This window comes from Nuphar pumila, chromosome 16 (assembly GCF_984573655.1).
Source record: "Nuphar pumila chromosome 16, dmNupPumi1.hap1.1, whole genome shotgun sequence".
Classification (NCBI taxonomy): Eukaryota; Viridiplantae; Streptophyta; class Magnoliopsida; order Nymphaeales; family Nymphaeaceae; genus Nuphar; species Nuphar pumila.
In genome coordinates this window covers 62,603,917-62,618,678 of record NC_143264.1, presented here as the reverse complement: position 1 = coordinate 62,618,678, position 14,762 = coordinate 62,603,917, and the positions used below count along the sequence as shown (strand labels likewise).

Sequence of the window (14,762 nt, the reverse complement as noted above, 5' to 3'; positions counted from 1 at the left end):
CCCAATATCCAAGGAAAAAGACACATTCCAACCTGCTTCCTATGCAACAAGAAAGGGCACATTAAAGCAAATTGTTGGTTTAATCCTCAAAACAAAGGGAAAGCTCCACAAGCAAAGGCTAAGAAGGATGGAGAAGTAAAAGAGTTGTTTTTGGCAGCCTTGGCAGGATTGAATATGAAGCAAAATGACAAAGGAATTTGGTATGTCGACTCCGGAGCAGCTACTCATGTTACGGGTGATGTAGGTAAACTCTTGACTCTTACACCTTATGTTGGAAAGAATAGCATAGTAACAGGAGATGGATCTCATCATGCAATCTCACATACTGGAAATGCCATTATACACATGTCAAAGTCCTCTCTTAAACTTCCAAGTGTCATCCATGCTCCTAATATTCAAAAGAACATTGTTTCTGTCTCAAAACTTGTTGATGATGCTAATGCTTCAGTTGAATTTACTCCTTCTGTTTATGTCAAGAATCTTCGCACGAGGAAGACATTCGCTGAAGGAAAACGATGGGGCAACATGTACATCTTTCAAGAAGATCCTTCCTCCATTCATTCCAACTATTCATCCTTGAAGCCTCACCAACGACAAGTTTTTTATTCTGATTTTATATTTACTGTTTCTGAAAGTAATAAGCCAAGATTTTGGCATAGTCGTCTTGGCCATTGTGGTCGCCATTTCATTGAAAAACTTGTCCTGAATAATCTTATTCCTAAGTCCAGTCTGAGTTCAGAAGTCATTGATACAAAATGTTCTAGTTGTCATTTATGTAAGAGTCATGCTTTACCTTTTGCTTCCATTAATAAAAGAGCTTCAAGGCCATTTGAGGTCATTTGTTCAGATGTCTGGGGTCCTGCCCCAATTACTTCCCTTTCTGGCAGTAAATACTATCTTATTTTCATTGATAGTTACTCACGTTATACTTGGATATTTTTTATAAAGCACAAATCAGAAGTCCTTGGATTGTTCCAGAAATTTCACTCCTTTGTTCAAAATCATTTCTCTACCAACATTCTTAACTTCCAGTGTGATGGAGGAGGTGAATTCTCCTCGAGTGATTTTGTTAATTTTCTTCAACATAATGGGATAAAGAGAAGAGTGTCTTGCCCGTATACACCTCAACAAAATGGGATTGCTGAGAAGAAGCATCGACATATTGTTGAGACTGCAATGAGCATGATGCACGGGAGCAATCTCCCTGTATCATTATGGACTGAGGCTTTTCACTCCACAGTTCATGTGATAAATCGATTGCCCATGAGTATCTTAGAAAATAAGTCACCATATTTCTCTCTTTTTGGCATACAACCTGATTATCATGAATTACGTGTGTTTGGGATCGAGTTGCTCTTTGTTGCATCGAGAAGCATGTTATTCAAGAAAGTTTAAAGAAAAATGGTGAAGTCCTCATTTCGCTTTTTTGTTTCTTAAAATTATTCGGTATGCATTATGTTTCTTTAAGTATTGAGCATTATGTTTTTTGGGTTCTTAACATATCATTGAACTTTCTTAAAGATATGTTTTGCATATGTGTTCTCTTTGTCATTATGATTTTGGGTTCTTAACATTTTATTGAACCTTTTTTTCCGTAAATTATTCTTTTTCGTATGTCTTTTCTTGAAAGTCTTTTATTGAATAATTAAATGTGTGATTGCTCAAAACATGGTCAAATGGGTCGATAATTTTTTGAATTTTTGACCATTGGATATGACCATTGGATTTTTTGAATTTATACCTAATTTTGGTTGTAAGAATACCGTTTATAAGTCTTTTAAAAGAAAAATGTTTGTGAGATACGTAACATTGCTCACATACTCTCATCATAATTGTTGGTTCATATTAAAGGTATATGTTTATCTTCTAAAAATGTTCTATATGAGGCTTTTCATAATATCGTGTGATTGACATATATTAACTATGAAAAATTCCTTATTAATGTTTTATTTTCTTACCTAATGAGTTCTTTTCATATAAGCAATATTTGATTAAGAAGCATTTTATAATACCAGTTGAATTAAGTTTTAAAATGATCTCATGAAATATGGTTATTTTCTTTACATTCTTCAATTCAATTTTAAAAAATGTGTTTTATTATAAAATTTATGTTTGTTGCATACTGATTACATTAGAAGTTGGTTATAATCTATTAAGTCATATGTTTTTAATAATATTATGAATTTTTGTTTATAGATTTATGTCATAACGCAATCCTATTATTCCTTTTTTATTTGGAATTTTCTCCACTTTAATCAAGTTTTCCCTCTTCCTTTCATATGTACCCTCTTTTGGGGATTTGTTTTTGTTGGATCTCTCTTTGGGAGACCTTTTTATCCTTGTGAATCTTCTTATGAGTATATGCTCTTTGAGAAGATTTCATGATTGTTATAAGCTTCTTTTTAAAAAATAACAATATCGGTTTTTATGAGACTTTTTAAATATCACCATCTTTATGAATGCTTGAGAGTTCTCTCTCTCTTTTCAATAAGAATTGTTTATATTGCCTTCTTTAGATCTTGTGTTTGTCCCTTAAAGGACTTGTAAGATTGTTTTTTTTATCATTGTAAGTGCTTCTGCAATATCTTGTTACATGTTGTCCTAAATTTGCTCATTTAAGATTATTGTCATTTTACATCTTGGTATGCATATAATTGCAAATTATAAAGGCTTGATTTGATCGTTGGATTATTCTAAGTCCATTCTCACACATGACATTGCTTAAATATTTCATGTTGTGTTTATTAAGTCTTTTGATAATGACTTCTTTTTAAGGAATTAATCATGATTGAACATAATTTCGTATTTATGCAAAGTTATTGTTATAAGGCATATTATTGTGATTAATTATGCTGGACCTTTGAATCGTCCCTCTTTGTAAAATCACATATTTGGAAAATGATTTCCCTAAGTGTTCATTGCCTTTTTATGGCATTTTTTTTATCCATCACAAGTTATATGATGCATCAATCATTTTTTATGGCCTTATTGTTATATTAGATATGATTGTTGAGGTGAGTTATGGGCACCTTGTGTTATGTCATTTTAGATTGTTCACTTGTCATATTAAAGATGGTTGTTGAGGTGAGTTATGGGTACCTTGGGACTCTAAAGATGATTTGTTATATTCAGTGTTTTAAAACTCGCCAAGTCAACTCGTTGACTCGGCTCGGCTCGGCCCTCCAGCGAGTCAACCCGTCAAGGCAAACTCGGTTTGCCAAAACTCGGGCTTGACTCGGCCTGACTCGGCTTGACTCGGCCTGACTCGGGCGAGTTTTGGGATGTTTGAAATTTGTTTTTTGAGTTTCAAATGGTAATGATATATATACATATATGCAGTCTACTGTTTACTGTCTGTACAATCTAGTTGAAAAATCATAGGTGCAAGTTGTATCTAAGCAATCTGACCTCATATATGTGTTCAACATGGTTTATTTGCTAGGAATCACACCTTTATCATATTTTTTTATGTAAAAATATGTTTTTTTGAGTCATGAAATTTTGGCATATTGTAGGCCATTGATTTGTGAAGCCCTTGAGAAACTTGCTTACATGTTGACAAACTATTTGGAAAAAAAATTGTGTTCTAATAGATTGTATGTACAATTGACTGTGTAAAAACATACATTGAAAAACTTACTCTATTGGCAAAACCAGGAGATTTTTGTATGCATTTGCTTTTGTCAAATAAAAAATGGTCTATTTTGCAGTTTCAGACCTTGTTTACCTCAAAATTGGGATTGATATGAAAAATCAGATAAACTGTTGAAATGGAGAACCAGGTCTTGACTCTTGAGTAAGGCTAAAAGAGTCTAGTACTTTCTGCAAGCTGATGAAATGGTTTGGGAGACGGGACTTAAACTAGCAAAATTAATGAATTTTTGCTTGTAGTGACCAACTGTTCTACATCTAATAAACTTTTAATCTTTAAACTCCCAGATTTCTGTGGCACATGACAAATTGACTGTCAAAGTGCTTGTATAGATATCAAATTCAATTATTCAAGCAAACCTCTATAGCTCTTTGCAGTTGTTTTTATATTCTTACAGACATTTGGAGACTATGTTTACTCAAAAACATGGTTTCAGACAAATTATATATTGTTTTTCTTTTAAAATCAAAAGTTAACAAAACCCGGTCCGAATCACCGAGTTGACCCGCCGAGTCACGAGTCAATAAAGAACGAGTCGAGTTCCGAGTCACGGGTTTTAAAACCTTGGTTATATGATCTCTAATTATGAGTGTGTCACTCGCTTTCTCTTTTTGGCCATTGATCTTATGGATGCTCTTATTTATAAATGTGATGGATACATGGTGTTTGAAACCTTAAATGTTTTAAGGTATATTAAAATCAAGGGTTTTGGGACTATTGCCCAGCCTGTTGTTGTTTATGAATCTTATGAGTGCATTTGCACATTTGTGAGTTCGTGCTTTGTGCTTTTTGTGCACAAGTGTTTCAGGTGTTCTTGTTGTGCGTATGTGCACGTATTTATTTTTCAAAATTATTGTTCTATTGGTTGTAGTATCTTGATAAAGATACTTTCACGAATATTGTTCTATTGGTTATATTCAAGGTTTTATTTATATGTTTGTTATTACAAGTTTTATTGCCTCAAAAGTCTTCTCCTTTTGTAACCCTTATCTAAGTGTCATCATATGTAGACAAGAATTTTATTACACCTTTGTGTGTTGGTAGCCCTTTGTTGGCTTTGTTCTCTTGGTCTAGTAGCTGAACACATTTGTCTTGAGTGTTATTATATGTAGACAAGGCACGTTGATTCACACCATGGTGTGTGATTTTAGTTCATGTTGGCATTTGTGTCCTTGTTCTAGTCGCTGAAATGTATGCCCATGGTTGGCTTCTTTCACTCATTACAAGTGTCATTTTATGTAGACAAGAGATGTATTGTGTTTTTAGCCCATGGTTGGCTTATTACTCTTGTTCTAGTAGCTGAGCATACTTGATCTTGAGTGTATTTTTACGTAGACAAGAGATGCTTTTGGTCCATGTTGGCGTGTATTCTCTTGTTCTTGTCGTTGATGCACTCATTTCAAGTATTATTACATGTAGACAAGAGGTGTTTATACACACCTTTGTGTGTGTTATTTGGCCTTTAATGGCATTATAATTATGTTCTTGTTCTAGTAGCTTATACACTTGATTTGAGGGTTTTGGAGGACTAATGAGGTAGTTGCTTGTAGTGGATGAGCTATTGTTGAAATTTGTGAAATTTCATTCATATTTTGTCTTTTAAAGAGACAAGTGAATAATATCATTAATATGCATATTTTAAAATCAAATTGATTTTTTGGCATTTAATCTACATACTAAGTGCTTATGGTTTTGTCCACCTTTTTATTTATTATGCAAAATGATTTTTTATAATTGCAATCATTTGAGTGAGATGTTCCTAAATGCGTAAGGTTCCCTACTAAAATAGAGAAATGTGTAGATTATGCATTGCAAAATGAATAACACCCATTAATTCATACCTCTTTCTAAGCTTCTTATGAAGCCTTTTATGAGTAAAATATATTTTTCACCTCTCTTGTGTGTTTGACCACTTTTGTGGTTTATTTTGCCCATTAGTGGTCTCTTGTATATGTGTGTGCTTCCGTGCTTACTCTTGGAGATCTCGTCTCTCTTGTTTGGCACTTCATTATAAGCTTCTTATGGGGTCCCATGGCGGACCATTGCTTTATTCCCCATTGTGGGGTTGTGTTTTAACCATTTTTAGAGCTTGTGAAAGCATTATACATTCTTATAATTCGACATGATATATGATTTTGAAATATTGGTTTTCTAAATTTTCTTTTCATGCTAAAGTAATTATCCTATCATGTGCTTCAAATTACTATGCATAAGTTATATTTTTGCACCATTGATTTGTGGATGAGTCATCCGATATGGTTTTGATTAATTCATCTTGTTAGGAATGTTCCATTTGAGTAAAGTGCAAAGATATTTTTTACTTGTTTTTTGTTGTTATTCCACAGGATCTTAGAGATGGGATAAAAGGAAGTACCTTGGATAGTTCAGGAAATGTGTTCACCATTAAAAGACAATTGGAGGAAGGCATTTGCTGACATCCTTACCGGAGCCTCTTGGAGTCTTGCGACTTTTTTCAATCTTTTCGTTTCCACACGCAAAGTTTTAGGGGGGTGTTAAAATGTACTCATCAATTATTGTAATTAGATATATTTTATATATATATAAGATGATACATATACATATATGGTATATATGTATATATATCATCCTAATTATATATATATATATATATAAAATATATATTTTTCTATATTAGTCGTAGGGGTAGTTTAGTCATTTTATGCATATTCCATTTTGGAATATGATTGTATTTTCTCCTTTTATTTTTCCTTTTATTTTATTTTTAAATTTATTTTTTTGTGGTTTGCACCACATTGGAAGACTCCCCAATGAGTCGTTGGGGAGCCCCCAACGGTCACAAAACGACTCCTTTGGGAGCCCCCTATGTGGCTCCTCAAAGGCTTATAAATAGGGGCTTTCCCTCTGCATTTTTTAGTTCTTGGAGGAGCTTTTGCTCTATTGTAATGGGTGTTACACCCTTCTTCTCTTCAATAATATTAATGTATGCCTGTAAAAGTATCTTTAACAAGATACTATAATCGATAGAACGATATAAATGTATGAACATACACACACCAAGAACACTTGGAACACTTGTGCACAAAAGCACAAAACACGAAATCACAAATGTGCAAATGCACTCATAAGATTCATAAACAATAAAAGGTTGGGCAATAATCCCCAACACCCTTGAGAGAAATACAAGAGGGAGTGCCCATATTTATAGGGCATCAGGAGACCTTGGAAGGGGCTCCACATAGTCGTTGGAGGGGTCCAACGACTAGTGTGTTGGGCCCCTCCCAAGGTAAGTACAATGCATTTATTCAAAAGAAAAAGAAATAAAGAAAAAGGAAAATACAAAACATATTCTCAAATAGAATATATGTAAAATGTTTAAACTACCCCTAAGACTAAAGCTAGGACTATATATTTTATATATATAATAGGAAAATACATATATATAATATATGTATATGTATTACCTTATATATATAAAATATATATACGAAATTTGATTTACATAATTTAACACCCCCCCTCAAACTTAGGGCAAGATGATCGATAGTTTGTCAAGAAGGAAGTTGAACCGCGGAGCGCACAAGGCTTTAATAAAGAAATTTGTCAACTGATATTCGGACGTGACATAAGGAAGATCAATGTTTCACGAACATAGTGACAGTCCATTTCGATGTGTTTAGTCCACTCATGAAAGGTGTGATTCTTCGCAATGTAGATAGCACTCTTGTTGTCGCAACACAGCTTGGTGGGCCCTTCAATTGTGATCCCCATGTCTTCTAGCAATTGATGAATCCAAACAATCTCCATGGTAGTAGTTGTCATAGCACGATATTCAGCTTCAGTTGAGGAGAGCGACACCTTTTGTTGCTTCTTGCATCTCCACGAAATTAGTGAGTCTCCTAAGAATACACAAAAACCAGTGGTGGAGTGACGGTTATTTGGGTCACCTCCCCAATCAGAGTCAGTATAAACAATTAATTTTAAATTGGATGAAGAGGACAGAAAAACTCCCTTATTTAGAGTACCCTTTATGTATCTTACGACTCGCAAGATGGCACTCATGTGAACTGATGTAGGCGCATGTTGAAACTGACTTGCAGTATGGACTGCATGGGATATATCTGGTCTGGTAATACTTAGATACATCAAAGATCCTACAAGTTGTCTGTAGGGTGTAGGATCTGAAAGAGGAACTCCATCATCAATTTTCATTTTTGCCCCTACAACTGCAAGAGTTTCGCAAAGCTTCTCATCTGTAATACCTGACCTGTCAATGATCTCAGAAGCAAGCTTAGTTTGAGATAAGAAATATCCTCTAGGAGAGTATGCTACTTCAATCCCCAAAAAGTAAGTTAGAAAACCCAAATCAGACATTTCAAATTTATCTTTCAAGATAGATTTTATACTTTTAACCCCGTTAGAATCACTCCCAGTGATGAACATGTCATCAACATATAATAATAGAATCACAATCCCTGGATTGGATTTTCTAACAAATAGACCAGTGTCAGTAAAGCAAGAAACAAATCCATTTTCGATCATTACAGAGACCTATCATACCAGGCCTTGGGGGCTTGTTTTAGGCCATAAAGAGCTTTTTGAAGACGAAGCACTTTTCCCTTGGGAGTCTCCATTCCAGGTGGAGCATCCATATAAACTTCTTCGTTTAAGTCGCCATTTAAAAAGGCATTTTTAACATCCATTTTGTAGACGTTCCACTTGTTGATAGAAGCAACGGTTATAAGACATCGGACAGTGACCATACGAGCTACAGGAGCAAAAGTTTCTTCATAGTCAATACCATACTCTTGACTATATCCTTTTGCAACTAATCGAGCTTTATATCTTTCAAGAGATCTGTCACTTTTAGTCTTTACTTTGAAGACCCATCTGCACCATATTGTTTTCTTACCTTTAGGAAGATTTTAAAACTCCCAAGTTTTAGCTTTTCTCAGAGCTTCAAGTTCATTGTCCATGGCACTAATCCATTCAAGGCACTTTTGTGCTTCTTCAAAATTTATGGGTTCTATATAAGAATGAATGGCACTAAGACAGGCCCTATGTTTAGGTGAAAAAGAGTCATAAGAGATAAACCTAGAAGGAGTCTTTCTACTTCTTTCGGTTCTACGAGGGATTACTTCGCTCTGAGAAGCACTTGGACCAGTATCATCATATCTTTCAATATCACTTCTAAAGTTGTTTCGATCTCTATGAGTATAGGTGATAGGGTCTCTAGGTAATCCTACATCAATATGTTGATGTGATGAAGGGAGCAAGGGGATGGTTTCCTCAGTTTCAAATTCATTTAAGTTACCTTGATCTGACTCATCATCACTAGGATCATCGTCTTTATTCAGTAAGTCAAATAGAAAAGAATAATCCACATTCTCATTATGAGATTCACAACGTTCGAATCCACTAAGATTTTCCAAGAAACTCACATTTCTGGAAACATACAGTTTATCACTTTTAACATCATAACAACGAAAACCCTTTTAAGTTTCAGAATAGCCAAGAAAGGCACAAGGAATGGCCTTAGGAGAAAGTTTGTCATTCTTATCAGTAAGAACAAAACATTTACATCCAAAGACCCTTAACCTGCTATAATCAGGTTCCTTTTCATATAATTTTACAAAGGGAAAAATTTTGCCTAAATTTTTCAATGGAAGTCTGTTTATCAGATAGACAGAGGTAAGGGCTGCCTCAGCCCAGAGATTCTTTGGAATGTTTTGTGAAATGAGTAAAGTCCTATTTGTTTCAATGATGTGCCTATGCTTTCGTTCGGCTAACCCATTTTGTTGGGGGGGTTTCGGACAAGATTTTTGGTGAAGAATACCAAAATTTTCAAGATAATTTTTGAATTCATTTGAGAGGTATTCTCCTCCAGAGTCGGACCTAAGGATTTTTAGGGATCCATTGAATTGATTTAAAATCATCATATGAAAACTTTTAAAAGTTGAAAAAACTTCATGTTTATGTTTAAGAAAATAAATCCAACAAAACCTAGTGTAGTCATCCACAAAAATCACATAGTATGAAAATCCTCCCTTTGACATCACAAGAGCCGGACCCCATACATCAGAATGGACAATTTCAAAAGGTTTTGTCGTAAACATGGATCTTTGAGAAAAAGGCAAACACTTCATTTTCCCAAGAATACATTCATTACATATAAAATCACTTTTACAAAGATGTTTAATAAAAGGCAAATAAAAGATTTTAACAATATTGGGATGACCCAATCTCTTATGCCATACATGAATATCTTTGTTTTGAACAACATTACAAAATTGATTCTTGGGAACTTGAAGAAAATCAACGTAGTAGAGGTCTCCTCTTCTAGAGCCTTCCCCAATCAATCTCCCGGACTGGTGATCCTGTATCCAACATTTATTAGAAGAGAACTTTATATCGCAACCATGATCCGAGAGTTGGGAGACGGAAAGAAGATTTAAATTAAGCTTTGGGATAAGACGAATTTTTGGAATAAAAAAATTGTGTCTTTCAAAATTGCCTATTCCTTTAATCTCAAGAGGTGTTCCATCCGCGGTTGAGACAAAGGATGGAAGAGAATTTTTAGAAAAATCTGAAAGAGAGCAAGTACTTGGGGTCATGTGAAAGGATGCCCCGGAATCCAAAAGCCAAGATGTCTTACCGGGGGAAGAAGATGACATGGTGGCTCCGGAAATGCCTCCCTTGAGAAGAGGTTGCAAAGCTTCTACGATTTGTTGAAGGGAAAGAGACTCACTTGATGAAGGTCATTCTTCTGCTTGGGATGCCATAGTCGTTGCAATTAATTTCTTCCATTTAGGACATATAGGTTTGATATGTCCTGGTTCTTTACAAAAGTGGCAAGTCAACTTGCTATAGTCCCTTTTGCCATACCGATCATTTCCTCCTTGGTTCTTGAAATGAGGAGGTCTATAGGTCTTCACGTTATTTCCCGGTCTTGACACGGCATTAACCAATTCACCATCTTCTTGAGTAGAAGAGGTAACAAGAATGCTAGGATTATTCTTGCTAATCCCCATACGGGTTTCTTCACCACTTAACTTGGTGATAACATCTTCAAGGGAGATAGATGTAAAAGCGGAGAGAAGAGAGGACCAAACTTGTTCAAATTCGGGTCTAAGACCATTTAGAAAATTAAAGAACCGGTCTTCCTCGAGTTGTTTGTGCCTTAATTCGATTGCTTCTCCACTCCATTTTGGTTTAAGGATGGCAAGCTCGTCCCAAATAGAGGATAATTCGGCAAAGTACTCCTGAATGGTCATATCATTTTGTTGGAGGGTTAAAGCCCTCTTTTGGAGAAAGTACTTGTGAGATAAGTCTCTTGAAGTGTACATTTTCTCAAGATACAACCAAGCTTCGGAAGCTTTTTTAAATTTGATGATATTGGCGTTTATCTTGGTTTCAACGGATGAGAAAATCCAAGATAAGATCTTGAAGTTCTTCATCTCCCAATCATCATGCTTTTAATAATATTCTTCAAGAGCCTTTTGTCTCTCATCTCCTTCAAGAATCGTAATATCCCCTTCTTCAATGATGGTGATTTTGGGTTCCGGTTCCGGTATTGATCCATGAATGTAACCCCAAAGCCCATTTCCTTTAATATGGGCTTTCATATTACCAGCCCAAATATGATAGTTTGAGCCATTAAGCTTAAACCCAAGAGAGAAATGGGAGTCTTTTTCGCCCATTAGAGAGGAAAGAAGATAAGAAATAAAACGTACCTCAAGTATTTTCCGCGTTTTCTTCATAAAAGAGGCTTCTAAAATATTGCCCGAAGAAGATGATCCACTTCAATCTCAAAAAGCTTGAAGGCACGCTTTTCAAGATACTCAAACGGAGGAGAATCGCAATTCTTCTTCTTCAACGAGGCTCTGATACCATGTAAAAGTATCTTTAACAAGATACTATAATCGATGGAACGATATAAATGTATGAACATACACACACCAAGAACACTTGGAACACTTGTGCACAAAAGTACAAAACACGAAATCACAAATGTGCAAATGCACTCTTAAGATTCATAAACAATAAAAGGTTGGGCAATAATCCCCAACACCTTTGAGAGAAATACAAGAGGGAGTGCCCATATTTATAGGGCATTAGGAGACCTTGGAAGGGGCTCCACATAGTCGTTGGAGCCCCTCCAACGGTCACAAATGTGACCGTTGGAGGGGTCCAACGACTAGTGTGTTGGGCCCCTCCCAAGGTAAGTACAATGCATTTATTCAAAAGAAAAAGAAAAAGGAAAATACAAAACATATTCTCGAAAAAGAATATGTGTAAAATGCCTAAACTACCCCTAAGACTAAAGCTAGGACTATATATATTTTATATATATAATATATGTATATGTATTACCTTATATATATAAAATATATATACGAAATTTGATTTACATAATTTAACAATGCCTTATAGGCACTTTGGCCTCTTTCGTGGGTTTATGTGTTAGCACATTATGTGCTTGTGTTTTCCCCTTTAGTGGGTATATCCGCACTTCATGTGCATGTGTATTAGTTCATTATTGAACCTAATATATTCAAAGTCGTTTCTTTACAGCAGCCCCCTGCTGGAAACGAGACAGGCAGCAAGATCAAGGCAGAGGGGCGAAACACTCTACCGAAAAACAAACAAGGTGCAGAGGGCAACGGCCCGCCAACCTTGAAGAAATGCGAGGCAGGGTCCAATGACCCTTGCTGCCGAAGAACCGGTGCAGGGGGCTCAGCCATGCTCGGCAAAAAGCAACAGAGGCAGGGAGCAGGGGCTCCCTGCCTGCCAGAACAGAGAAAAGCATGGGAGGGAGCAGAGGCTCCCTGCCACTCCTGCCACAACAAGACAGGGGGAAACCTGTCGGAACACGAATCAATACAGGGGGTGCAACCCCCTGCGGGAAACGAGACAGGCAGGGGGCAAAGCCCCTTGCCAGAGAACAAACGAGGTGCAGAAGGCCTTGCCCCCTGCTCGTAAACAGGAAAGCAGGGGGGCTTCGCCCCCTGCTGGGAAACCAAAGGAGGCAGGGGGGCCTCGCCCCCTGCCTACAAAGCGCAGGAAAGCAGGGGGAGCTTCGCCCCCTGCTGGGAAACACAAAAGTAGGGGGAGCCTCACCCCCTGCCAGAAAACACAACAGGGACAGGGGGAGAGGAAGCCCCCTGTCGACAAGACTAATGGGAGGGGACGGAGCCCCCTACCTACAAAACGAATGGCAAGGGGACGGAGCCCCCTACCAGCACAACAACAAGGGCAGAGGGAAGTGGAGCCCCCTGCCGACCTAGCAAGGACAGAGGGAACGGAACCCCCTGCCAACAAGAGGCAGCGACAGGGGGCTCAGTCCCCCTGTCGATCAACCCCTCACAAATGAGAAAAAAAAAGGGAGAAGGGGTTTTTACCTCAGAAGACCATGGCAACGGGGGAGTGGAGTGGTCGTCGGTAGTTCTGATCGCCGAAACGCGAGCACAGAGAGAGAGGAGGCACCGGGTACAGAGGAGTTGTCGTTGATGCTGTCACCGACAGCAACAAAGGTGGAGGGTCGTCGGCAGCTCCGGCATCGGGGGCTCTGGTGCAGCCGACGAACGGACAAGAGGTCGCCGACGATATCGCAGGTGGCTGCCGGAAAAAGGGGGGCGTCGTTGGCAATGCTCGGCAACGCAGAGAGGGAGTCGGTCGGGGGAGAGAGACCGAGAGACGAGAGGGGGAAGGAGGTTTCGAGAACCTCCCCCCTTCGTCGTTGTGTGCTTTTAAAAGCACACAGCCAACTTATCACCCGGGTCAGATCCGGGTCCGGGTCTGGGTCCGGGTCCAGCCCGGATCCAAACAAAATTTTTTGGGGGGGTTATTACAATAATTCCTTTGAGAATACATACTTAGAGAGAGGGGTGTCACCCCTTTATATACAAAGAGGCTCTAGAGAGTCGTTGGGTAGAGTCCCAACTACTCTATCCTAATTCCCAAAAAGCACTCATGGATGAGAATATTTACATTATATAAAAAGAAAAGAATAAAAATAAAGAAAGATAAAAATACATTAGTTTCAGTTTTACATGTAAAAAAGACTAAAATACTCCTAACTAACATATGTACAAAAAAACATATTTAAACATATATGTTTACGTTAACAATTACAGGTTATAGAAATTCAAGGTGTTACAGTCACTTATCCAGCGCATTTTCGTCAGTTTGCACCACAAGCCAGCAGTACAACTAGGGGAAGAGGTCCACTATCAGTAGCCTTTAATGACACAGAAATCAATGTTTTTTCTGACCAGCTGAAAAAGATTTTGAAAGTCTAAAAAGTTCGAGCAAAAAATTATACAGGAACTCTACAATGAGCATCCAGCCTTGACTTACAAATTAGTCAAAAGGGCCATCGCTCATTATTAATCCCCTTCCAATAAAAGAGAAAGAAAACAAGTTCACTTACTAGCAAGGTGATATTATGACAGTGGTTCAGAAGGTACAAACAAAAACATGCAAAGAAAAGAAAAGATGCACCACAACTTACACTTTCTTGCTTATTTGGAGACGACCCATGCTCATTACTTTCAGACATCTCAAGCTCAACATCAGTGCCATGTGATGTTCTAACACCAATTTTATCTGATACAGATAGATAAATAAGAATTATCTTCTAGCTAAACCAAGTTGAATAATGTATATTCTTATCTTTAAGAAATAAAATAGAATACTAAATAGTAGGGACTGCTTGTATGCCATGGTGTACTTGCAATAAGAAAAGCTTCACGAGTATGAACATGGATTCCGTTGCAGAGGAACCATATCTTGCATGATCGATGTGCTTGTTTGCTGACATACTGTGCTTCTGCACTCATCTCCCTGTGATTTGTGAACATAGGATTGCATTAAAAAACTTGCATATATCACACTTACTGATCAAAACTACTTAGAAAATTTTATCACATAACCCAGAAGTGAATGCTGCTCAACACAGCATTTGATGTCTATCACCAAATACTAATAAAATAGTTGTTCCAGTTGAACCATAGTATGCATCAGAACCTAATTATGGTGTTCTGCAAACACTCTTATGACACATACAAGTCAAACACTCAGGGGACCTTCAAGCAGACCATGACTGTAAATCAGGCCAGATGTGCTACGA

General features: G+C 37.2%; 1 protein-coding gene across 3 annotated transcripts in view; it reads right to left on the bottom strand.

The window, feature by feature from the left end:
- LOC149813343 (U-box domain-containing protein 33-like) overlaps positions 1–14,762 on the bottom strand; it is an 88,704-nt gene that overhangs the window by 42,368 nt on the left and 31,574 nt on the right. For 2 of the 3 annotated variants that reach the window (XM_089992133.1, XM_089992135.1), the window contains 2 exons: positions 14,364–14,476; positions 14,145–14,239 (listed from right to left, as the gene is read on the bottom strand). The exons of the other annotated variant lie outside the window; for it this stretch is intronic. In XM_089992133.1, the coding sequence (XP_089848259.1) occupies positions 14,145–14,239; positions 14,364–14,476 (208 nt within the window). The remainder of the gene's footprint in view (positions 1–14,144; positions 14,240–14,363; positions 14,477–14,762) is intronic. 3 annotated transcript variants of the gene reach the window in all.